Source organism: Panthera leo, chromosome C1 (genome assembly GCF_018350215.1).
Source record: "Panthera leo isolate Ple1 chromosome C1, P.leo_Ple1_pat1.1, whole genome shotgun sequence".
Taxonomy (NCBI): Eukaryota; Metazoa; Chordata; class Mammalia; order Carnivora; family Felidae; genus Panthera; species Panthera leo.
Window position 1 is genome coordinate 23,600,229 of NC_056686.1, and position 26,126 is coordinate 23,626,354.

General features: G+C 54.7%; 1 protein-coding gene across 2 annotated transcripts; it reads left to right on the forward strand.

The window, feature by feature from the left end:
• The first annotated feature begins 919 nt into the window (after positions 1-919).
• Positions 920-24,961, forward strand: SERINC2 (serine incorporator 2). 2 transcript variants are annotated; one of them, XM_042952600.1, is made up of 10 exons: positions 920-970; positions 12,439-12,600; positions 13,400-13,590; positions 13,981-14,060; positions 14,527-14,664; positions 15,811-15,980; positions 17,563-17,653; positions 17,965-18,106; positions 22,226-22,441; positions 23,307-24,961. In XM_042952600.1, exons 1-10 carry the CDS (start codon positions 920-922, stop codon positions 23,440-23,442), a joined length of 1,377 nt encoding a protein of 458 aa, XP_042808534.1. In that variant the 3' UTR covers positions 23,443-24,961. The 2 variants fall into 2 exon arrangements, with proteins under 2 accessions (XP_042808534.1, XP_042808535.1); XM_042952601.1 differs by lacking the exon at positions 920-970 and adding an exon at positions 3,327-3,394.
• The last annotated feature ends 1,165 nt before the right edge of the window (positions 24,962-26,126 follow it).

The window sequence follows — 26,126 nt, forward strand, 5'->3', positions numbered from 1 at the left end:
GTTTCCACCTTAAAAGCATCTTACAGGAGATGCTCTTAGCAGGGTGCCTGGCGTGTTGTAGGCACTTTAAAATGGTTGCTGTGGATATTATTATGATTATGACTATGATTTCAACCTTTGCCCCAAACTCCCGTGCACCTTGAGGGGGGAGGACAGCCTTGGTAGGGGGCTGGGTAGGGGGAGAGCGGATGGAGGGTGCTTAGTGAACACCACTCCCCACATCCTCCTCCAGTCCCAAGCCCTCATTATCCCACATGCATATTCATGAGAGATAGCCTCAGCCCCACTCTGTTAAATGGGTCAGAAGCAGGAAGTGGAGGCCAGTGGGGAGAGCGAGGCCCAGCAGATAGGAGGATCAAAGGGAGTGCATCTGAGTCCTTATGGACGGGAGAATGGTAAGAAAGGATGGGACAAGAATGGACCAGGGAATGCTGGGGGTCACTGGGAGCTTGATCAGGGGATTATTCTTATATTGAGATTTGAAAATTGAGGCCCGGTGAGATCAGATTGGAGAAGCCTTGGGGTGAGTGGCAAAGAAGGTAGAGACTGTTTCCTTTGGCATCTGGAGAGCTGAGCACCTGCCTGGGTTGGGTGAGAGGCACAGAGGGATGGACCAAAGAACTCTTGTATATTTCTCTCAATGGGCACAATTGACACAGTTTGATGTGGTTGGAAAAGCTATGATGATCCTGAGTCCCCCACCTCCAGTGAGGCTCAGAGAAGCTGCTGACCGTGATCTTGCCTCCGGAGGCGTGAGAGACAGAGTGACTCTGGTCCACGCAGGAGGTTCAAGACTGGGAGAGGGCTGGGCGGGCTGCGCAAGATGCAAGAAACGAAGCCTCTTTGTCTACCTCCTCATTTCACCTCTCAATAATCCCCTGAGATAGCTCAAGCAAAAATGATGGTCTCCATTTTACAGATGAGAAGCATGAGGCTGAAGGAGGAGGGGTCGCCGGGAGAAAGCAGCCCAGTGAGTTATCCACAGCGCGGGCGGCCCCTCCATGCAGGGTGCCGTGGGGGCTGTGGGGGCCGCGCGCCTCGGTCTTGGGGATCTCGGGGAGGGGGGCACCGGGACAATGGCTGTGCATCACTCTGCTCCGGAAAATGACAACCTAAAACCAGACGCGGTTGGGTCTTTGTATTTGGGGTCCTGTCAATCCCTCCCTCCTTTCAGACGACTGCTTCTTGCTTCGAGTGCTTTCTCCATGTCCACAACTGCTCAGTGAAGTTAAGCAGCATGAGCACCCCCATTTCAGGGGAGGTGATGGAGGTGAAGTGACACCCCCCCCCCCAGCTATTGCTTATCTTGGTTTTGGACTCCTCCTCCTGGATCAGGCTGTGGGAGACAGGGAGAGGCTCAGGAAGGAAGCCTTAGGCCCTTGGGGCACAAGTGTCAGAAGAAGCTGACCCAGGGGTGGACAACTGTGAGAAGGGCTCACTTCAGACTGCTTGGTAGCATTCCAGACACAGAGGATGGCTGGAGAGAAGAGGGCCGGGAATGGGCTCTTTGGGGATCAGACCATCAGTCACAACCAAGCTGAGGAAACTAGGCTTACAGTAGAATTCAGACATGCATTCATTCAGCAAACACCAACCACTTGCTGCGTGCCAGGCCTGGTGCTGGCATAGACGCGACTTGGACAAAGTCTCTTGAGGGTCTCAGACTAGGCCAGCACTGAGCCTGTTACTGGAGAGAAAGAGAGGGTATCGTCACCTCTGCTTTCCAAGAGAGGCAGTGAGATGTCAGGGGCAGACCTTGGGTTCTGAGGTCAAGGCCAGGCCTGGTGGTCTTCTGGCCCCGCCCTTCTGACTTGTGTGGCCTTGAGGAACGATAACGAGAACACGCCATAGTCACGACCACTGTTCGTTCCGTGCTCAGCTGCCATATAGCACATCATTTTACCCCCCTGAGCCTCAGTTTCCTCATCTGCAAATTGGTTGGGGTGGGCAATTAGTCTACTTCTCAGCGTTATTGTGGGGCTTGAATGGGACCGTGTGGGTGACAGAATTTGGTACATGCTCGAGCTTTGTGGTAACTTTAGTTATTTGTGAGGCCGTAACAGGGGCCTGCTTGGTAGAAACACATAGAAGCTGGCGGATATTCGTTCCTAATTGGGCCGGGTAGTGGTTTGGAGGTGTTGGTCGTTCTCTTTACTGAGAAGGTAGGTATGGGACGTGAGCAAGGCTTCCAAGGGGGTGGGGGGCAAGGAGAAAAAGTCTTCCAAGAAAGGGGGGCAAGGAGAAAAAAAGACTTTCTGGGAGTGGGGAAGACTTTCCGGTGGCGGCGGGGGAGGCAGTCACGTGGACAAAAGTGTAGAGGAGGGAAACTGTAGGGTGTGATTGTGGAACAGTCCTGGTCACAATTAATAGCCTGACACCCTATGAATCACCCAAGGAGGCAGTCAGGCCGGATCTTTGGCCCCAGGGCCAGCTGTGAGGCACCTAGACCTCCTGCCCTAACATTATCTGTATAGGGTTGGGTGAGGAGAGGGCTGGAGGGTAAACTGAGAGTAATTACAGAGCTCCCCTTCTGGGCCTCTCCCACCTACCCTGCAGTGTGGTCGGCTGGAAATGTGATCCACCCACCCCTTCTGACCTCCTTAGCTGGGGGCCAGAGTTTGGGCATCTCTAGGCAGCAATAAGCCGGCCAGCAGGAATGGCTCAGGGGAGCCGGTGGCCCAAGACAGGAGTCAACAGGTGGATGGAGGGAAGGATGGCTGAAAGAGTGTGAGGCCGGGGTCTTAGGAGCAACAGGGATGATGAAGAGCTCACATTTGTCAGGCATCTATTATGTGTGGTAACAGCCCCATGAGGTGGGCATCCTCACTTTACAGATGGGGAAACTGAGGCTCAGAGAGGCGAAGCTACTTGCCCAACTTTCTTTATCCAACCATGCGCCATTCAACACCTATGTTTTGGGTAGAGGCTCTACACCGAGGGGTTTGGGGTGACCACAACTTGGCCTCAGCGCCTTGGGAGGGGGGCAGTGTTGTAAGGTCGCACCGTGGCCTCGTTCGGACTCGAACCCGGGTCTCGGTATTTCCAAACCCTCGCTTTGGACCAGGACTTGCACCCGGGGCAGAGTCGGGTCGGCGGCACGGCTCGCACGGCCGCGGGGAATCCTGGCCCCCCGCTCACTTTCCCTACCGGTCTCGCCCGGGCGCACCTGCCCCAGGTGAGTTTCGGGAGGCTCCGAGCGCCGCCGGAAAGCGACGAGCGGCTTCGGCAGGTGGGGCTGGGCGGGGCGGGGGCGGGGCCCGGCCGGGGCGGGGCGGGGGCGGGGCCAGGACCGGGCGTCTGGAGCCCCAGCGAACCCGCCGCCGGCGCCCCGCGCCCCGCGCCCCGAGCCGCCGCCATGGGGGCCTGCCTGGGCGCCTGCTCCCTGCTCAGCTGCGTGAGTCCCGAGCCCCGAGCCCGCCCGCGCGCCGCCGGCTCCTTCTTTGGCCCCGCACTTTTGTCCCGTCGTCTTCCTCCAAATAGTTTCTTCTTTTTCCTTCCTCCAAACTTGTCTTTCGGGACCCGCACCCCGCCACCTCGCCCCTCGGGTCCCCGTGTCCCTCGGTCCCCCACCCCCATCCCGGACCCGCGGGCGCCGGGGACAGCTGGTGTCCGGGGCTCGGGTTACCGCCGGGGGGAGGGGTCGGGGCGCGCCGGGGTTGCGGGGGGAGGGGAGGGCCTTGGGCGGGCGCCCCTCCCGGGGACTGGGGACACTGAGTCCCAGAGCCCGGGGTGGGGGTGCGCGCCGCGGCCCCCGCTGGCCCAACTTCCTCGCAGGGCGCCCCTCGTCTCCCTCTCGGACATTATGATTCTTTGTGTGGCCCGCCTGGTCCCTGCCCCTCTCTGCGGTGTGTCTTTCTCTGTCCCTCCGGCAGTCCGTCCGTCAGCCTGTCGCCCTGCCCGCCTGCCTCAGTTTGTCCATGTGTATTTGTCTGACATCTGTTTCTGTCCGTTCATTTATCCGACTGTCTTTGTCCGCCCGTGGCTGCTCCATCGGTTATTGTCTCACGGGTGTCTGTCCGTCTGTCCTACCGTCCAGTTCTGTCTCTCTGCGTCCGTCTCTGTCTCTGCCTCATCCAGCCTGGTTCACGCTAAGTGCCGGGCAGTTCCCCAAGGAACCCCAGCCCCTTCCCACTCTGGGCCCCATAGCCTGAAATGCGGGTGGGGAGGAAGCCCCCATCCGCCTTTCTAAGCCACCCCTGAGTGAGGTCGGTTTGGTTTGTCACCGCCACCGGGCCCAACTCTGGGTTGGAAAACCCAGGAATTGAGAGACTGGGGGAGTACCTGGGCGCCTGGGCCCAGGGACCTGGGGTGGGGGGCAGCCAGCCTCTGCTTTGGGGCCCGCAGCCAGCAAAGGGGAGGAGCTTCAGCCAGACCCCGGCTGGGAGGCCCCTTCTCCTTTCCCTCTTCCCCTCATTAAACCCGAGGTTCATTCAGGCAGCTCCCTCCCCCTCTGCCCTACACAAAGAAGAACAGAGAGGAAGAGGGGGGTCTGGTGGCTGCTGAATCTCAGGACTTGCTTTCCTTTGTCCCTGATTTGTGTGTGCGTCAGGATGGGATGTAAGGGTGGCAACTTAGGGATCTAGCGATTTACTTCACAACCATTTTCTGAGAGTGATATCTGCACAGCAAAGCTGTAGAGTGGGTCTTTGGACAGTCCCTGTCCTCTCTGGGCCTCCATTTACCCACCTGTGAAGTGTGTGGGGGCGCACGTGTGCAGAATCAAGAGCTGGTCCCCGAGATCCCTTTCTGCCCAGTGAATTCTAGGTTTGGGCTGGCTCTCCTGGCCAAGAGGGGTTTGCTTCCTGGTGGGGGAGGGAGAGCTTCCTCCAAGTTGACCAGATTTCCATTTGGCTGCGCTCGCTCGCTTGGGAGTGGCACCCGTTGAGGGGCGACCTGCCAATCCCCTGTGCCTGGTCTCTCCGCCTCCTTCATAATGCCATTTGAGGAAGATTGAAAAGTGCCCCACCCAGTTCGTGGCCAATAGTGAATGGAGCTATTGTTATTATCATCTTGGAAAGGTGGGTGGAGAATTCCCTCTGGAGCCCAAGCCGGTCACTGAGTCACGGAATCCTACAAGGCTGAGACCAGAAGCCACATGACAGGTTTGCTCGAACCCTCAACACGTAGACGAAGAGAACTGCGGCTCAGAGAGGTTAGCTGACTTTCCAAAGGTTGCACAGTGAACGGATAGGGAACCGCACAGTCAAGATTAAAATCTGATTTCCTGGTCCAGGCGCTGTCCGGTGGTGGCACAGACCAGCACTGCAGTGAGCACTATATATGTATCCCGTCATACAGTCCTCACAGTGACCCCAGTGAGGTAGTTAATCATTCTCACAAATGATGAAACTGGATCAGAGAGGGAAGGTGATTTCTCCACAGCCACACAGTATTAAGCGGTGCAGTTAGGTGTGACTGGACACTGATAACAACCTGTTTCAATGGAGATTTGCCCCATAGGAGCAAAGTTCTAATAGGGGGCTCCTGGGCATCTTTGGAACATTCTGGAGTCTGAGGATCCTTGGAGAAGACTTCTAGCCTTGAGGTATTTGCATCTGCCCATCATGCCCTTCGGTCAGCATTTGTATTGGGCCGAGCATGAGTCCTGGCTCAGAGAAGATAAGATGGTCCCACAACGGGATTCTCTCTTTCTCCCTTTGCCCCTCTCCCCTGCTCGTCCTCTCTCTCACTCTCTCTCTAAAATACATAAAATAAAATAAACAAAGATGGGCGCACAACAGGATGGGAGTCACAGGGCAAGGCAGCACACGGCCGAATGTTTCGGGAGGGCCTCCTTGAATATCTGCCTGCCGTAGAATCTAATTCTCTGCCCTCTACGTGTGAGGGAGCAGGAAAGGGTCAAACTATGGGACTCAGATCCTGGTGAGGGCAGTGACTTCGGCCCCTCCATCTCCTCTGCTTGTGTGACCGTGGGCAGTCACTGGTCCCCTCTCCCTAGGGCTGAAAGATTAGGAAGTGGGGAGAACGGTGGGGCCTCTCTCAGTTGGGACGATGAAATGGAACTGAGATGAACACACCAGTATATTTAGCAGGAAGCTGGCCTGCAGTGGCTACTCGAAGCACCCCAGGGTGATAAAATGCTCAAGACCACACTCGAGGAAGTGGTCAAGCCCGTGACATCCCGGCTGTCTGATTGTAGAGCCTGGGCTCTGTCTGAGCCACTTCACTGTCCTGCCCACAGGAGCCCATTTTATGGCAGAGGAAACTGAGTTCCACGGTGGGGAAAAGGCTATTACTCTTAGTGCTGCAGGGGGAAGTGAGCATGCACTGAGTGTTTTGGGGGCTGATCTCTTCTCTCTTGTATTTCGTCTAGTCCTGGGTTGGCTCAGCCAGTAATGGGGCTGTTCATGAAGTCTACAAGGTGCATCCCATCCTTGCTGGGACCAGTTTTTTGTATCATTGTGGCAAAATATCCATAACATAAAATTTACCATTTTAGGGGTGCCCGGCTGGCTCAGTCTGTAGACCATGCAAGTCTTTTTTTTTTTTAATTTATTTATTGTTTAATTTACATCCTCTAGCCACCCTCTGTTTATTCTCTATATTTAAGAGTCTTTTATGTTTTGTCCCCCTCCCTATTTTTATTTTTATTTTTTTAATTTTTTTTTAACATTTATTTATTTTTGAGACAGAGAGAGACAGAGCATGAATGGGGGGAGGGCCAGAGAGAGAGGGAGACACAGAATCCGAAGCAGGCTCCAGGCTCTGAGCTGTCAGCACAGAGCCTGATGCGGGGCTCGAACTCACGGACCATGAGATCGTGACCTGAGCGAAGTCGGATGCTCAACCGACTGAGCCACCCAGGCGCCCCTCCCTCCCTATTTTTATATTATTTTTGCTTCCCTTCCCTTATGTTCATCTGTTTTGTCTCTTAAAGTCCTCATATGAGTGAAGAACATGCAACTCTTGATCTCGGGGTTGTGAGTTTGAGCCCCAGGTTGGGTGTAGAGATTACTTAAGAATAAAATCTTAACGGGGCGCCTGTGCGTAGCTCAGTTAAGTGTCTGACTCCAGCTCAGGTCATGATCTCACAGTCATGTGAGTTCGAGCCCTGCATCGGGCTCTGTGCTGACAGCTCAGAGCCTGGAGCCTGCTTGGGATTCTGTGTCTCCCTCTCTCTGTCTGCCCCTCCCCCACTCCTGCTCTTTTGCTCTCAAAAATAAATAAACATTAAAAAAATTTTTTTTAATCTTAAAAAGATTGCATTTTAACCTTTTATTTTTTGGTTTTCAAGGAGCTGTAATTTATCTTAGGAAACATGGTATATATATTTAAAATGGAGGTCTGTTTTTATGATATCGAAATGATATCATCCCAGATGAACGAGAGGGAGAAATATCGTGAGTTAAAGCACACAACAAAAACTCTGGGATCTGTCTTCCTTCCCTTTTGGAATCTGTTCCACCAGCACTCTCGCCCTGTTCCCAGAGGTACCGCCCACCACCCCCTCCGTCTGTCTTCCGTCTGTGCCCAAAGTGACATTTCTGTAATGCAGATCTGATGCTCTGCTTCCTCCGCACCAGTCTTGCTCATGGCTTTCAGGATAAAGTGCAGACTCCCTGGCACTGCCCGCAGGGACCTTGGCCGTCCCTTCCATCACCCCTGTAGCCTCTCTTGCCAGCTGCCCCGAAGCTACTGTGTTTCTCACAGCTTAGCAGGTGCCAATCCCCTTGTAGGAACACCTTTCCCTTCCCCACCTAGCTAAGTGCTCACTCTTCTTTGAAAACTGCCCCCTCCTTTTTCCTTCTTGTGGTGAAATCCACATCACATGAAACTGACCAGTGTAGCCATTTTTAAGTGTGGGGGTTCAGTGGCAGTGAGCTACATTCACATTGTTGTGCTGCCAGCCCCACCCTCCATCTCCAGGATTTTTTCATCTTCTCAAATTGAAACTCCCTGCCCATTCAGTAATAATCCCCACCTCCCTCTCCCCCAGCCTCTGGTAACCCCCCAGTCTGCTCTCTGTCTTTCTGCTTTGTGTCACTCACTGTAATGTCCTCAAGGTTCTTCTGTGTTGTAGCATGTGTAGAGTTTCCTTCCCTTTTAAGGCTCAGTAATATTCCACTGTATGGATAGACCGCGTTTCGTGGTCCACGGATACTTGGTTGACTCCCACCTTTTGATGTGAATAACGCTATTATAAACTTGAGTGTGCAGATACCTGTTTGAGTCCTTGCTTTTGACTAATACCCAGAAGTGGAGGGCCAGTTTGTTTTAAACAATACAGCTTTATTTATTTTTTTTTTTAATGTTTGTTTTGGAGAGACAGAGCACAAAAGTAGGGGAGGGGCAGAGAGGGAGAGAGAGACACACACACACAGAATCCGAAGTAGACTCCAGGCTCCCAGCTGTCAGCACAGAGCCTGACGTGGGGCTCAAACCCACAAACCATGAGACGATGACTTGAGCTCCTCAAGTAGTGAGGTGAGCTCCTCGTTGTTGGCAGTGTGTGAACGGCAGAGGCTACCTTCCGGGTGATTCTTCATTAGAAAGTCTGGACCAGTTGAATGCCAAGGAGCCCTGCAGCCTGAAAACGCTGAGACACGGGGCTACCTGATTCCCCTTCCCGAGGACCCGGCTGCTGCTAGGACACAGCCAGTGTTCTGGTGCCTCTCTGTTGCTGCGGTTCCCCTGAGTGCATTTGGGGGAGGGGGTTTGTAATCGTAGCACAGGAGCAGCTCCGTGGCTGCCTTGGCTTCTCACATTGCATCATACATGTTAGTCCGTGTTGCTCTGCAGCCCGGTGACTTTTTTCTTTCCTGCCCCTGTTACAGTCCTTGGAGTAAATGGACCACCCCTGGCCCCTGGTGCAGGACATTTAGGTTATTTGCAGTCTTTTGAGATTCTCATAGGCCCGTAAAACCTAAAGCTTCGTGTCCATTTTATTTTTGTCTTAATTTAAAACATTTTTTTTAACGTTTGTTTACTTTTGAGAGCCGGGGAAGGGCAGAGAGAGAGGCAGACACAGAATCCCAAGCAGACTCCAGGCTCTGAGCTGTCAGCACAGAGCCCAACTCCGGGCTTGAACTCACGGACTGCAAGATCATGACCTGAGCTGAAGTTGGACGCTTAACCAGGCGCCCCTTGTCTTCATTTAAAAGTTTTCTTCTTTAGTAATAAAATCAACTTTATTGAGGCATAATTTATATTGACTTCTGTTTAGCTACACGTACCCACTTAAGTATCATCTACGCATCTGCTGCATTCAGCAGAGAATCCCTCTTAGGGGAGGACCACGATGTCTTGATGGGCATTTAGTTCTTTTCAGTTTTCCCCTAGTCCTTTCCTTGTGTGAACAGTGCCGCGATGATCTTGCATGTGCGCGTGTGTATGCACATGTCTGCCCTTGCTCGCGTGAGCTGGTAGTTCTGTAGGAAGAGGTTCTTGTAGCAGCAATGCTGGAGGTAGAGTGACCCGGTCAGAATGTAGGAACGATTGCAAGGTGCTCAAGAACCCACCGGAAAGCAGCTGGTGGTGGCGGCTGGTGTGTGTCTTTCTCTCCCCGGTCTGGTCTGTCTGGCTGCCGGCCCTGGGAAAATTCCGAGGTTTCGAGTGTCAGCAACACCTGGATTTTGATCTCCAAGAATTCGAGTGAATTGAAAGGCCAAGCCCCCTCCCCCTTCCCTGATTGCAGTGGGGAAGCTTTTCTTAGGTCTCAAACGGAGATGGTAACAAGCCAGAGCCAGGCTCTGACTCGGGCACCTCAACTTCTGGCTCCCGAGATCAGTGCTTGTGGGCCCCCGTTGGCTTTTTCTGGCATTGGAGGGACTGTTTTGACATTAAATGAGACTGCCATTGATGAGCTAGTGAGCCCTTGGTACAGACGGACATGAGCTCAAACCCCAGGTCCTCAGCTTACTTGCTATGTGTGACCTTGGTCGTGTCACCTGTCTGAGTCATTTTCCCCATTTGTACGTGGGAGGTTACGACACACTTACTCCATAGTGTCAGCGACACTTAATGTAGGTAAGGTGCTTGCTTACCAGGGTGCCTGGGACGGGATAACTCATAAAGGATAGCTGTCACTATCACTCCTTGGCTCTCAGCACTGCTGTCCACTTGCCGGGTGACTCTGGCACATTCTTAACCTCTCTGATCTCAGTTTCCTCATCTGTAAAATGGGACTAATAGCCAGTCTGTCTGATAGCCAAAATGTTCTTTATGTCTGTAAAACACTTTTCTGGCATTTGCTTGTCCCCTCACCCCCCAGAAGGTGGCCAGGGGTAGGAGGCAGGGCTTGCGGTGAGTGCCGCAAGGTGTAACCTTGAGTTGCTGGACAAGTTATGATTCGGGCCATGAAGAAGAAATTCATTCTGCAAGTATTTCATTTCACTGTACTTGGCTGTGCGGGTGGGAGAGATGGGTAACGGGGCATTTCCAGGGGCGTTTCTATTCTTGGGAAGAAGGGAAGGGGAGACGGGAAGGCAGCTACATTTCAAGCAGACTGTGCTGTGTGTCTGGTGACCAGTCCAGAAAGTAGGGTGCTGGGTCCCTCTCAGCCTGCTCTCCGTAGAGCCAGTCTCGCAGTGTAAGGCTGTTCCTGTCCCCAGCTTTAACCCCTTGATGGATGCCCTCTGCTCTTAGGGTCAACACTACGGTTCTGCACATGGCTGCCGGGCCCCGCCAGCCTGGCCAACCTCGCCACTCCCTGCTCGCCAAAGCTTCCGTCACAGCGGCCTCTTTCTCTTCCTCCATCGTCCAGCTCCTGCCTGCCCCAGAGCAGCCTCCGCCTCTGTTCCCTCTGTCTGGAACACTCTTTCTTCCCCTTGGTCAGGAGAGAGCCTCCTCATTCTCCAGCTCAGCTTAAATGTCACTTGTTCAGGGAGGGGACCCGCTACCCCCAGTCTAAAGTGGGCCCCCCTCAGTGACTCTCAGGGCAGCACCTACCAGGACAGGCGTAATGATCGTTGAGTGTGTTCCTGTAGGAGGCAGAGCTGGTGTCCTTCTTGCTGTTGACTCTTAAATGCCTGGGTGAGGAGCTGGGGCTGTTTGGGGGAAGATAGACGGGTGACCAGGTATATCTGGTGGCGGGCCCGGTTCCCAGGAGGGTCAGCCTTCTTTTGGGGCGCCAGCTGTGAATACTGTGGCATCAGCAGCCCCCAGAGTGATTTCAGCCAGTCCCAGGGAGGCCAGGGGCTGACTGGCGCCAGCTTGGGCAGAGGAGCCGGGAGAGGGAAAGGGTTAGACCGCCCCGGAGCAGGAAATCACAGCCACTCACAATTCTACATTCCATTCATTCAGCAGGCGTTTCTCTGAATGTTTCTTGAGGTCTTAACATATGTCTGGGGCTATGCCAGACACTTTGCCTTTGTTCACTAGGTAGTCACTGAGCTCCTGCTGTGAGCCAGGCACTATCCCCCGCTTTCTGGGACGACCACAACCCCTGCCCTGGTGGAGCTGACGTGCTAGAAACAGGAGGGGGACACACATGAGTAAAATAGAAGGCCAGTCAGATGATAGTAAGTCCTATGGAGAGAAGCTAAGCGGGGAGTGGAGAAAGGAAGCCTGAGCGGGTTACAATTTAAAATTCCTGGGGCGCCTGGGTGGCGCAGTCGGTTAAGCGTCCGACTTCAGCCAGGTCACGATCTCACGGTCCGTGAGTTCGAGCCCCGCGTCAGGCTCTGGGCTGATGGCTCGGAGCCTGGAGCCTGTTTCCGATTCTGTGTCTCCCTCTCTCTCTGTCCCTCCCCCGTTCATGCTCTGTCTCTCTCTGTCCCAAAAATAAATAAACGTTGAAAAAAAAAAAAAAAAAATTAAAAAAAAAAATAAAATAAAATAAAATTCCTGGGGCATGTGGTGACTCAGTTAGTTGAGTGTCCGGACTTCAGCTCAGGTCATGATCTCACAGTTCGTGAGTTCAAGCCCCGCATCGGATTTACTGCTGTCAGCTCAGAGCCCACTTCAGATCCTCTGTCTCCCCTACCCCTTCCCCTCCCTGCTCACTCCCTCTCAAAAATGAATAAAACATTAATAAAATGAAATAAAATTCCTGTGACAAGTAGGTACCGTTATGATTCCCACCTTATAGAAGGGGAAACTGAGGTTCAGAGAGGTTGAGTGAGTTAAAGACGGTCACACAGCTTATCAGGGCCAGAGCTGGTCTTCTAGATGGATCGCTCTATCTATCTATCTGTCTGTCTATCTATCTATCTATCTATCTATCTATCTTTTACCACTCTGCTTCCCCCTGCATCAGAAACAGTGTGACCCAACCTTTTCGAGGCTTGCTTTCCTCTGGGGCTTGTAAGTTAAATGGGATAATATCTGGGGAGGAGGTGTGCCCCTGTCTGGCAGGAGGAGGGCAGGCTCCGCCAGGATTCGGGGACAGGGAAGGGGGGGTGGTCATGGGTGCTCCTGCTCGGATGGGGAAGGGGAGAGGAGGGGGGAGTAAGGGTGCCGTCCTGCCCTCCCCTGCAGGCGTCTTGCCTCTGCGGCTCTGCCCCCTGCATCCTGTGCAGCTGCTGTCCCTCCAGTCCTAACTCCACCGTGACCCGACTCATCTTCACGGCCTTCCTCTTCCTGGGGGTGCTGGTGTCCGTCATCATGCTGAGCCCTGGTGTGGAGAGTCAGCTCTACAAGGTGAGCGGCCCTGAGGGCAGGCAGGGGAGCGAGGTGGCCTGGAGGACTGGCCCGCAGCGAAGGCCCCGCTGCTGCAGGCTGGGGGTGCCCAGCCCTCTGAGGACGCTGGGCAGGAGTGACCCGGCTTGGTGACAGGGGCGTTTCTTCACGTGGGGAGGAGAGTTTGAACCTCACGTGGGAGTTCTGGCTTCTCATAAGTCTCCCTTGGAGAATCTTACTAATCATCGTTGTCCCCTGGACACTGGCCCTGGGGCATGCTGTCCCCTCCTTAGTGCTCAAGCCCCGTTTGGGGTCCTCTCTTCCCTTCCTCTCCGCGTTTCATAGCCTGGCACAGATCCAGGGCGACATTTAGGCCAGTGGCCCTGACATGTGTGCGCGTGTGGGAAGGTACGAATGCCCTGGGGAGTGTGCTAGAAATGCAGACTCTCAGCCCCCGCCTCAGAGACTCCGAGAGGGGCCCTGGAGTCTCACTTTCCCCCAGAATCTCGGGGGGTTCTGATGTGGGTGACGGAGGAGAGCACTAGGGGGAGCCCTGCTTTCGACAGAGCCATGAGGTCCTGAGGCTGCAGGTGCGACAGCAGGGAGACACGCAGAGAGTAACGACCTGTGACTGGACCCTGTGTCCCCATCTGTCCCGGGCTGGGGGGGGGGGGGACGCTCACTCTCAGGAGTTCAGCCCCAGCGGTGGGCAGGGGTGCAGATGGAGGGGAAGGAGGGGGCTTCCCTCGTGGCAGGCCTTGGCAGAGTCGGCCCGGGGTTCCGGGGGCAGGGGCCTTCACGCTGCTCTCTCTCCCCTCAGCTGCCGTGGGTGTGTGAGGAGGGGGCCGGGACCCCCGTCGTCCTGCAGGGCCACATCGACTGTGGCTCCCTGCTCGGCCACCGCGCCGTCTACCGCATGTGCTTTGCGACGGCAGCCTTCTTCTTCCTCTTCACCCTGCTCATGCTCTGCGTGCGCAGCAGCCGGGACCCCAGGGCTGCCATCCAGAACGGGTGAGGGCGCCCCTCCTGCCCGCAGCTAGGACCCCCTGCCCGACTCCAGCCCAGGCCCTGCCCCCACTCAGGAGCCACCAAAGCACAGAGATCAGCTCAGCTAGTTGCTCCCACTTCTCAGATGAGTAAGTCAGAGAGGGCAAGAACATGCTAAGGCCACACAGCACTGTAGTGACACGGTTGGGGCAGGAACCTGGGTGATCACTGTCACTCCAGCTTGGTCCTTCCCTCTGCCCCTCAGGTTTTTCAAGGGCCAGGACAGACTTTCTGTGCCCAGCAGACCACTAGAAAGTCCCTCTTCACCTGTCCCAGTACCTGCTCTTTGGGGGTGGGAGTTCTGGGGCCCACCCCCCACTTAGCCCCCCTGGCTCTCCTCGCCACCCCCAACAGATTTTGGTTCTTTAAGTTCCTGGTCCTCGTGGGCATCACCGTGGGCGCATTCTACATCCCTGACGGCTCCTTCTCCAACGGTAGGCGGCCTTGGTGGGAGGGATGGGGGCTGCCAGGGGGGAGGTGGGGTCTCCAGAGGGAGGAGCACTGGTGGGGGTTGCTCTTTGCCTTGGCACACAGACCCCAGGCTGCTGGCCGGGTCGCTGCCCCCCTCCACCCAGGGAGACAGCACCCTGGTGCTTGGCCACATGGCCTTTAGACAACGTGGGGGGGCCTGCGGAACGTGTCTCAGCCTGACCCTGCCACCTGCCACGCAGCATCTCTGTGCATGGCTAGGGACATCCCTGAGACCAGGGACTCTGCTGTTTCTCAGTGTCGCCATCGCAGGGGCGTGGCATGAACGGTTGTCGACTGGATAAATGGGTGTGAGAGGGAGACAACGGGAGCGTGCCTGCTGCGTAAATCCCAGGAAGCCTGGCGCTCAGGCTGCTCCCCTACGGCCTCGCCTCCTCTCCCCTCACCTCTCCCTCCCCTCTCCCCACCCAGTCTGGTTCTACTGTGGTGTCGTGGGCTCCTTCCTCTTCATCCTCATCCAGCTGGTGCTGTTCATCGACTTCGCGCACTCCTGGAACCAGCGGTGGCTGGGCAAGGCCGAGGAATGTGACTCCCGGGCCTGGTATGCAGGTGAGCACCGCCACTCAGCCTCCAGACCCCGGGGACTGGGACTTCCTGAGCGTCAGGGCGTCCCCGCAGCTACAGGAAAGCCTCGAGGGCATCTGGAACAGCCCCCTGCCCCAGGGCAGCAGTTGAACTGTCCAGGGCAGATGGAGGGACGGGGCAGCTGGCTCTGGGGTCACTTGAGGGGGTGGTCAGAGGAGAGCCGAACTGGAGAGGCCTTGGCGGGGTCTGAGTTCAGCGGTTCCCACAGGATGGGCCACGCACAGCCAGCCCAGACCCAGCCAAATGACACTCGGTCACTGAAGCCCCCGTGGCAGGATGGGTGCCTGTTCAGCTGTCTTTCTGAGCCGATCAAGGAGAAAGGCTCACTCAGGAGCTGGTCTGGTTTCACGCCTCTCTCACGCTGGTCTCTCTGACAGAGAGCAGGGCTTCAGCAGGTCACTATGCATCCAGTTGACTTTTCATTTTTTTTTTGATTGCGAGAGAGAGAGAGAGAGAGAGGGAGGGAGAACAAGCAGGTGAGGGGCAGAGAGAGAGAGAGAGAGAGAGAATCCCAACAGGCTCTGCACTGTCAGCGCAGAGCCCGATGTGGGGCTCTAACTCACAAACCGTGAGATCATGACCTGAGCTGAAGTCGGACGCTTAATTGACTGAGCCACTCAGGTGCCCCTCCAGTTGGCTTTTTTTTTTTTTTTTAAATTTTTTTTTTAATGTTTATTTATTTCTGAGACAGAGAGAGACAGAGCATGAGTGGGGGCGGAACAGAGAGAGGGAGACACAGAATCCGAAGCAGGCTCCAGGCTCTGAGGGTCAGCACAGAACCTGACGCGGGGCTCGAACTCACGAACTGTGAGATCATGACCTGAGCCGAAGTCGGTTGCTCAACCGACCGAGCCACCCAGGCGCCCCTCCAGTTGGCTTTTTAAAAGACTGTTGTGTGTCCGTCATATTTCTTTGCATGGTTAACTTCTTTATGGCAAGGGAGCCGTCTCAGTTCAGGTGTTGGTGAATGACAGACATTCAGGAGACTCCGATGTCATTCCTCCAATGAGGAAGCTGAGGGCTCACACGGGGGACTGCCCGACAAGCCCCCGGAGGGCTCGGGGGTCCCTGCGCCTCCTGACTCTGCTGCTTGCCACCCTTCCTGCCCAGGCCTCTTCTTCTTCACCCTCCTCTTCTACACGCTGTCCATTGCGGCCGTGACGCTATTGTTCATCTACTATACCCACCCCGGGCCCTGCTACGAGGGCAAGGTCTTCATCGGCCTCAACCTCACTCTCTGTGTCTGCGTCTCCATTGTCGCCGTCCTGCCCAAGGTCCAGGTGAGCCCGCCTGTCTTTGCCCATCCTGATGCCAGGCCCCTTGGTGTGTGGGACTTCTGGTGGGAACCTTGGGGTCCTGGGACGGGGCTGTTAGTCACAGAGGCTTGGGCTAAGAGTGTGGACTCCCAAGTCAGCCTCCCTGGGTTGGAGTCCCAGTTTGCACATCTACATGCTGGGTGTCTTTAGGAAAGTGCCTTAACCTCTCTGTGCTTTTCTCTTCTCAAATGTAAAAATGAGGATAATACCTAGTCTTTGGAGTTATTTGCAGGATGGAGATCGAGTTTGTGAGCACACAGAACAGGGTCGGGAGTATAAGTATCCATCAGACATTAACTGTTGTTATCATTGTTGTCTTTATGGAAATCGGGAGACCGTCAGGGAGGACCACTGAGCAACAATTCCTAGACCCCTCAATAAGGGGTGTTGGGAGTTCCACAGTTTCTAGTCCCAGAACATCTAGGGTAATGGGTGGGGCTCCCCAGGTCATCGTGTGCTTTTCAGAAAGCCTCTGAGCCCAGGGGTGCCTCGTGGTTGGGGATCTCGTCCCACCAGGGACTTCACAGCTAGCTTGGGTAGCCTTTGAGGGTCTTTAGCAGAAAGGTGGGGAACCTCCCTTCTGGTCAGAGCCTCATTTCCAGGTGAGAAAACTGAAGCCCACAGAGGGTGATCCCTCTGTCCCAGCTCACACAGCAATCAGTATTCATTCAACAAATACTTCCGGAACACTTACTGTGTACCAGGCCCTCTTGTAGGTGTTGGGGATACAGCTGTGGAGAAGAGGGGGAAGAATAACAATAGCTACCAGTCGATGGCATCTGTCCTGTCATTTAGTTGTGCACCATCATCGTCCCCACTTTCCACTTTCATACTTTCTTGGAGGAGGAAAGACACTCGCCTGAGGTCACCCAGCTGGTAGGGGGCAGAGCTAGGGGTGGAACAGGCAGACTGGCTCCAGACCCTGTGCTTTTTTTTAAAGTTAGTTTCTTTCTTTCTTTCTTTCTTTCTTTCTTTCTTTCTTTCTTTCTTTCTGAGATGGAGAGAGAACAAGCGGGGGGAGGGGCAGAGAGAGAGGGGGGAGAGAGAATCCCAAGCAGGCTCTGCACTCCCAGCGCATAGCCTGATGTGGGGCTTGAACCCATGAACAGTGAGATCGTGACCTGAGCCAAAATCTAGAGTCGGATGCAGGGATAGCAAGTGCAAAGGCCCTGAGTGGGGGAGAGGGTTTGGTGGGTTCTGTGGACAGAGAGGAGGCCACTGTGGCTGCCCTGCGGTGGGAGGTGGGCAGGGAGGAGCTTGAGGGGGCGAGGGGGTGAACCTGGAGGGCTTTAATTCAGAGTGAAGCGTTCTCAGCAGGGGAGAGACTGAGATGATTTGTTAAGAGAGAGAATGGAGACTCCATGTTTGGGCAGCCGGGGTGGGTGGTGGGTGGCCTGGGTACTGTGTTTTCCCGAAGGGTGTGGGGTGGGATGGCCCTAGGGTGCTGGGGCTTTCTGAGGTCCCCTGGTTGGGAGGGAGTGGGCTAGGTGTGGGTGGGGTGTCCCCCACGTCTGACGGGGTCTTCCTGATGGATTGCCTCTGCCAGGACGCCCAGCCCAACTCGGGTCTGCTGCAGGCCTCCGTCATCACGCTCTACACCACATTTGTCACCTGGTTGGCCCTGTCCAGTGTCCCTGGTGAGTACAGGCCTGGATTCGAGGAAGCCTGGGCTCATTCCTGGGTCAGTAGCGACCTTCTGGGGGGGCTGGAGACCCTCACAGGTGTCAGGGACACCTCAGCCCAGCCTGTTCCTCATGCTAGTCCTTCAGGAAGTAGGAGGACCCTCTCTGTTCCAGGATCTATTTCCCTGTCATCTGTCTGCTAAGTTCTGTCTGTCGCTGGGATTTGGATGGTCAGTTGTATGTCTGTCTGTCCATTTGGGTTGGCTGTCTGCCCTACCTCAGACCTGGCCTGCATGGGCTGAGGGTGACTGGTCTCCCATCCCTAGACCAGAAATGCAACCCTCACCTGCTGACCCACTTGAGCAACGGGACGATCCTGGCAGGCCCCGAGGGCTACGAGACTCACTGGTGGGATGCACCGAGCATCGTGGGGCTCATCATCTTTATCCTGTGCACCGTCTTCATCAGGTAGAGTGGGGGGGGTCTGGCTTCTGGGGAGGTGTCACGTTGGCGGGGCCTGATGGCGCGAGCAAGGGGAAGATGTGGGAGCCAAGACACCAGGCCGGGCGGCGCGCTTGACACGTGCATGTCCAGCATTGTGCTAGTGGAGAAACCGAGTCCCTCAGGGGGGCACAGCATGACTGGGCTGCGGAGGCAGGGTTGGACGCTGCCTCCTGGGCCAGGGACGCTTCTTGCACATCCGGCTGGCACGTGCCCAGCTCGGTAGGGGCAGGCGCCTGTGGGGGCAGGGGAGAAGCCTGGACTGGGGTCAGCAGGTACAGGCTCTGTCACTCACCTGCTGTGTGGTCTTTCTGAGCTTCAGTTTCCTCTTCATAAAAGGAAGAGGGTAACCTCCAATGCCCAGGGTGGTCGTGACCCCTACAGTGTCACCTGAGAGGGGGCAGCTCATACTTAAGATCACACAACTTAAAACAAATTTTTTTAATGTCTATTTTTATTTTTGAGAGAGAGAGAGAGAGAGAGAGAGGGAACAAGAGGGGGAGGGGCAGAGAGAGAGGGAGACACAGAGTCCAAAGCAGGCTCCAGGCTCCAAGCACAGAGCTCGATGCAGGGCTCAAACCCACGAACCGTGAGATCATGACCTGAGCCGAACTAGATGCCCAATCGGCTGAGCCACCCAGGCACCCACATAACAACTTTTTTTTTTAATTTATTTTTTAAATTTTATTTTTTACATTTACATCCAAATTAGTTACCATATAGTGCAACAATGATTTCAGGAGTAGATTCCTTAATGCCCCTTACCCATTTAGCCCATCCCCCCTCCCACAACCTCTCCAGTAACCCTCTGTTTGTTCTCCATATTTAAGAGTCTCTTCTGTTTTGTCCCCCTCCTTGTTTTTATATTATTTTTGCTTCCCTTCTCGTCTGTTCGTCTGTTCTGTGTCTTAAAGTCCTCATATGAGTGAAGTCATATGATATTCTTCTTTCTCTAATTCTGCTTAGCATAATACCCTCCAGTTCCATCCATGTAGTTGCAAATGGCAAGATTTTGTTCTCTTTGATTGCCAAGTAATACTCCATTGTATATATATATGTATACACACACATATATATATACCACATCTTCTTTATCCATTCATCCATCGATGGACATTTGGGCTCTTTCCATACTTTGGCTATTGTCGATAGTACGGCTATAAACATGGGGGTGCATGTGTCCCTTCGAAACAGCACCCCTGTATCCCTTGGATAAATACTTAGTAGTGTAATTGCTGGGTCCTAGGGCAGTTCTATTTTTAATTTTTTGAGGAATTTCCATCCTGTTTTCCAGAGTGGCTGCACCAGCTTGCATTCCCGCCAGCAGTGCAAAGAGATCCTCTTTCCCCGCATCCTCGCCAGTATCTGTTGTTGCCTGAGTTGTTCATGTTAGCCATTCTGACAGGTGTGAGGTGGTATCTCGTTGTGGTTTTGATTTGTATTTCCCTGATGATGAGTGATGGTGAGCATTTTTTCATGTGCCGGTTGGCCATCTGGATGTCCTCTCTGGAGAAGTGTCTATTCATGTCTTTTGCCCATTTCTTCACTGGATTATTTTTTTCTTTGAGTGTTGAGTTTGATAAGTTCTTTATAGATTTTGGATACTAACCCTTTATATCTGATATGTCGTTTACAAATATCTTCTGCCATTCCGTTGTTTGCCTTTTAGTTTTGCTGATTGTTTGCTTTGCTGTGCAGCAGCTTTTTATTTTGATGAGGTCCCAGTAGTTCATTTTTGCTTTTGTTTCCCTTGCCTCTGGAGACGTGTTGAGTAAGAAGTTGCTGTGGGCAAGATCAAAGAGGTTTTTGCCTGCTTTCTCCTCGGGCATTTTGATGGCTTCCCCTCTTACATTTAGGTCTTTCCTCCATTTTGAGTTTATTTTTGTGTATGGTGTAAGAAAGTGGTCCAGGTTCATTTTTCTGCATGCCGCTGTCCAGTTTTCCCAGCCCCACTTGCTGAAGAGACTGTCTTTATTCCACTGGATATTCTTTCCTGCTTTGTCAAAGATCAGTTGGCCATACGTTTGTGGGTCCATTTCTGGGTTCTCTATTCTGTTCCATTGATCTGAGTGTCTGTTGTTTGTGCCAATTACAACTTTTTTTAAAGGGGCATCTTAGCAAGTGTTTATCGGTATGCACCCTGGAGCCAAACTGCCTGTGTTTGAACCTGTCACTGCCACTCACCAACAGGGTGATCTCTGGCAGGTCACTTAACCTTTCTTTCTGTGCCTTAGTTTGCTGATCTGTAAAATAAGGATAAAAATAGTACCTACTTCACTGGATTGTTGAAAGATTATAGATGAGTCAGTATGTGTAAGGCACTTAGAAAAGAACTTGGCAGGGAGTGGGAGCCAAGTGTTTGCTTTTATTGCAAATAGCTGTGAACATTTATTTGCACAGCTGGGTGGTGGTGAGTGACTGTTTTGTGAGGGTTACCAGACACTAATACTGAGCAGAACTGCTGTTTACACTCAATCTGGCTGACTCATTACTGCCTCCTCGAGGCCCTACATGGCTCCCAGCGCTGCTTCCCATGTCTCCCCTCATGGCCAGGAGGGAGCCTCTATGCTGCTCCTCTCTTCTCCCCGAGTCGTCCATCCGGTCAGGGCCCGTTCCCCTAAGAGCAGCACACCTGTCTCGGAACATTTTGAGGCCGTTGCACATTTCGTTTTGTTTTGACCTTTTTTTCAAAACCCTTTCTCCAAGCCAAGCCTGGGCAGTTCACAAACGTCTCTCTTCATCACCTCATTTGATCCCTTTTTCAACCTGGAAAGGCCCACATCACCTCCAATTTGGAGAAAAGGAAACTGGAGGCCCAGGAGGAGCAGCCGCCTGTCTGAGGCCGTGAGCATGCAGTGGCCGCAGACCTTGAGGACATGGTCCCCACTGGTGGCGATCCAGGCACCGAGCTGTTGCCCGCTGCTTCCGGAACGCACGCCTCCCCAGCCTGTGGTCACTGGGCAGCGGCTCTGAGAGCCCCGGGGCCTGTCTGTTCTTTTTTTATTTTTATCTTTCTTATTATGTTGATATATTTATTTTTTGAGAGAGAGAGAGAGAGAGAGCGAGCAAGCCGGGGAGGGGCAGAGAGAGAGAGAGAGAGAAGAGAAATCCCAAGTAGGCTGCATGCTGTCAGCACAGAGCCTGGTGTGGGGCTCAAACCCATGAACCATGAGCTCATGACCTGAGCCAAAACCAAACGTCAGGGGCTTAAATGACCGAACCATCCAGGCACCCCAGGGGCCTGTCTGCTCTTAGCATGGTTCTTAGAACCCAGGAAGCAAAGAAGTGTGAACAGCTATGCCCAGCTACGTCCCTGGGACCTGGGCTCCTGTGTATTAGATGTCAGCATGATGTTTTGGTGATCGGGGTCAGCGAAAGCTCAGTCAGTGACTTCTCCACTTGATGGGGTGGGGCTGGGGCCCAGAGCTCCTTCTTGTCACTTTTTTTCTAAATGCAAGTTGGATCCGCGACATTGCCTTGTGTCTCAAACTATTAAATACTGTTAAAAATACCAAGACCTCATTACAGAAAAGAAATGACAAAAAACCATTACTCTTGTATTTTTAAATTATAAACATGAAGAAAGGGGACATAATTGGTAAAACTGCTCACCCAGTAGAAGGAAAACGAACTTAATAGCAAATGAGCGTTCTTAATGATTAACATTATTAGTGAATGTCATACCTGGCATGTCACTGGCGGTACTGGGTACTCAGTACCTGTTTACAGACCTGGTGAATGGACAACCTGAGTAACAGTGCTTGTTTCTTTAGTTTATAGTCTGTGCCGGGCATAGTGCGAGGGGCTTTACCTTATTAATCCTCCTGGCAAGCCTACGAGGGAGGTGCCGTTCTCCCCAATTTTACAGAGGCTCAGAGAGGTCACGTGTCTTGCCTCAGGCCACGGAGGGAGTGGGAGTGGAGTTCAGAGTCAAAGCAGTTAGATAATTTCTGGGCCCAGCGCCTAACCAGCAGGTCACCGGGCCCCGAGGTTCCAGAACCGTTGTGCCCATTGCTGTGACCGACGCCCTGGCTCACGAGGCCGCCTGGAACTGCCCACCTGCCTCCTTCCTCCCTCCCCCCGCAGTCTGCGCTCCTCGGACCACCGGCAGGTTAACAACCTGATGCAGACAGAGGAGTGCCCGTCTGCGCTGGAGGCCACGCAGCAGCAGCAGGTGGCGACCTGCGGGGGCCGGGCCTTCGACAATGAGCACGATGGCGTCACCTACAGCTACTCTTTCTTCCATTTCTGCCTGGTGCTCGCGTCCCTGCACATAATGATGACGCTCACCAACTGGTACAGGTGCGTGCAGCCTGGCCGCGCATGGATGGAACCCGTCGTGCCAGGACGTGTGGGGCACACGTGTCCTCTCCTCTGGCCCCTCCCTGGGTTCTTCCTGATGCTCAAGGCTTGGGTGATGTCCAGGACCCTCCACAGAGCCTGCCCGTCCGTGCCCCAGCTTCCCTGCTCGGCAGCTGGCACCTTCACTAAGCCCCTGAGAAGGAGGCGACCGCGGGCTTGTGCAGGGCACAAGAGGGTGTACAGATCATGGGTGGTGATTTGCATTCTGAGGTCAGAGTTGGGATTCACGGCGGGAGGGTTAGGATTTAGGGTGTGGGGTTAGAATCAAAGTCACAGGGTCAAGAGTAAGAGTCATGAGGTCAAGGGTTGGGATTGGGCACACACAAAGTCACAGATTTGGCCATTGGGTTAAAATTGGGGCTAGCAGGCCGTAAAGCCAGGATTGAAGTTTCCAGGTCAAGGAGCTACGATTTAAAAGTCAAGGGGCAGATTTAAGGTCAGAGATATCAGAACTTGGTCATAAGACCAGGGGCCAGGGATGGAGTTACAGGATTGAGGGTCAGAGGCCAGGTTGGAGGTCAGGACTGGAGCTCCAGGGTCCCCAAGTGAGGTTATAACATAGTCTAGGACGGGGTCAGTGTTGAAATTGAGGTCAGGGTCAGGTCGGTGGTATTTGTCGAAAGCTACATCTGGGGTCAAAGACATAGCTAAGGCCAGGTGTCAAACCTATCAAGAGAGGGGGGCTAGGGTTACAGAGTCAGAGCCAGAGTCGAGGTCAGAGGTCGCACCGGGGTCGTAAGGGCAGGGCCAGATCTGCGGTCACGGCGCCGGGGGCCCGGCTCACTGGGATCATGGTGTGTCGCAGACCCGGCGAGGCCCGGAAGATGATCAGCACGTGGACGGCCGTGTGGGTGAAGATCTGTGCCAGCTGGGCGGGGTTGCTCCTCTACCTGTGGACCCTGGTGGCCCCCCTCCTCCTGCCGAACCGAGACTTCAGCTGAGGCGGCCCCCTGCAGCCAGCCCGCTCGGAGTCTCCGGGCTCAGTGAGTCTGCCACGCTGAGCCCCTACCCCTACCCCCCTCCAGGACTCGCCTCTGAGCTGGGCCCCCTGTTCTTAGTGCCTTCAGGGATGAGATCCGGACCACAGAGCTGCCTCTTCCTTACCTTTGTCCCCTGTCACCTGTACTCCCCCTCTTGGGAAAAAAAGGGCCTCTTATGCTCAGGCTCCCCAGGAGAGGGTCCTGAAGGAGAGAAGCACTCAGAGCCACTCGGAGAGTGGGAGCACTCCCCACGATGGGGTGCCCAGCACTGAGGCCTGGATATTCCTGACCACGTCCCCCAGGGCACCCCGCCCCCTTCCCGGACTCCGTGCCTTACCGAGTCTCCAAGACTTTATGCAATAAACAAGCCAGTGCACGTGCCTCCCCATGTTCTGTGCCCCTCACCCTGGGTGCGGTCCCCACGCCATCTGGGGCCAGTGTGGGGGTGGAAACAGAATGTCAGAGCTGAGGGGGTCAGAGGAGGGACCTGGGCTCTGTTCTGTAGGTCATGGGGAGCCTTGGGGTGGAGGCGGGGCAGGCTACTGGAGAAGGAGAGGCTTTGGAAAAAGGAAGTCTGGGGGCCAGGAAAGGGCCTGGAACAGTGTCTGCATGAGGGGTGGTGAGGCCAGAGTCAGGCTGGAGAGGGGAGTTTGTGCAGGGTGGCTGAGGAGGCCATCTTTGGTGTCCTACCAGTGCCAGCCCTGAGCCCCTGCCCACCTCTGGCCTGCCTCCAGGGTCCTACTCCTTCCTGCTGTAGCCGTAGTCCTTGCCACCTGCTTTGGGTCAGGTGCCTTAGGGAATGCAGAGAAGAATATGACCCATCACCCAGACTCAGTGTGCTGTGGAGAAGAGCGTGCACTTGAGTCAGCCAAGCTGGCTCAGACCCAGTGAATCTTGGAAGCCGTGGGGCTTCTGTGGGATTCCAGGCAAGTCTTTTCCCCTCTGGGCCCTGGCTCTTCATCCATCAGCCGGGAAAACGCCGCCCACTCCCAAGCTGTTGGGAGGCACGGATGAAGCAGCCTCCGTGACGCGCCCGGCAGGTGCTCAAAGAATAAGATCAGTTCCCATCTCCGAAGGTGCACGGTGATGCAGGGAGGGAGAGGGGCTACAGACAGGCTCCTGGTTCGGCCCCAGGGCCTGGTGTGAGCCGACGACTGACCGTAGGCCAGGCATCACTTCCATGTGTGGGTGTGACAGATCGGCATGGACGTGACTGGGTTTGCCGGGTGCTGGGGGTGCTGGGGGTGCAGTGGCCAGGGACACGTCTTCCAGGGAGCTCCTGGATCGTGGGGGGGGGGGTGCAGGGGTGGAGGCAGCACAGGTGCACAGGGGTGCACTGAAGGGACACCTGACACGGGCCAGGAGTCAGGCCAGACATCCTGAAGAATGCGTGGAAGCCAGCCAGGTCAAGAGGAATGGGAGAAGGCAGAGGGGACATCATGTGAGCAAGAGAGAAAGTGGGGGAGGGAGCCTGGGTGGTTCAGTAGCTTGAGCATCCGGCTCTTGATTTTGGCTCAGGTCATGATCCCAGGGTCATGAGATAGAGCCTGCTTGGGATTCCCTCTCTCTGTCTGTCTGTCTGTCTGTCTGTCTCTCTCTCTCTCTTCCTCTGCCTCTCCCCTGACCGCGCATGCTCTCAATCTCTCTAAAACAAAAAATAAATAGGTGAAAAATTCTTAGAGAGAGAGAAGGAGAGAGGCGTTCCAGGATAATGAGGAGTGCGGGGTGGCTGGTGTGCAGGGCATGGGGGTGGGGGGCGGTCAGGAGTCGGTGTGAGCTGGGAGAGATGGGCTGGGCCGGGATCATACAGGCCTTTGGGGGCCGCTGTTGAAGAGATCAGATGTTATCTTCAGTGTAGAGGGGAACCATGGAGGGTTTTGGAGCAGGGTAGGAGCGGTGAAGGTGGGAGGCAATCACGGGGAAGCCCCAGAAGGCTTCGAGCTGAGCAGTGACATGGACGGGTTGTTATCTTAGAAGGATACCCCTGGATGAAATGGAGGGTGTGGTAGCTGGGACAGGTGCCAGGGCCCGGGAAAGAACGCAGGGGGTGGGGGTGTGGTCTGGAGCGGGGCGCAGGAAGGCTTCTCTCAACCCTGGGACAGACCCTGGGGATGCTGTTGGCCCTGGGTGCCTTTCAGCCCAAGGAAACCCTCTCCATGAGGCAGCCTGTTCCTTCCCCCACCCACCCCACCCAACATTTCATTAGTTTCCTCATTTCACCTTCGGGAGAAAAAGCCCACGCTGTGCTCCTGCTAACCTTTCTTACGAGCTTGTAGAAGTGGACCGTTTTGTCCTGCTTTTGTATCCTCTTGCTCTATAGTCTTCAAGTTATTCATTCAACAGACATGCACCGAGCGTGAGTTCTGGGCCAGGGTCCGGGCCAGGGGCGGGCCTGGCAGGGAAGGAGGCAGAGGCCAGGCTGAAGAGTCTGGATCCCTGGCTAAGGAGTTTCAGGTCCCAACTTGGGGGTCACCGCCTCTGAGAAGCCACCTGGGTTTCTCTCAGACAGCCCCCAGTGGTATTTCCCCAGTCCCTGTTCTGCCCTCCAGGAAGGCGATGGCCACACTCGCTCACCTGGCCATGGAATGACTCTCTGGGCCAAGCGAGCGTGAAGCCCGCAGATCATGTGGGGCAACGGGCAGTGC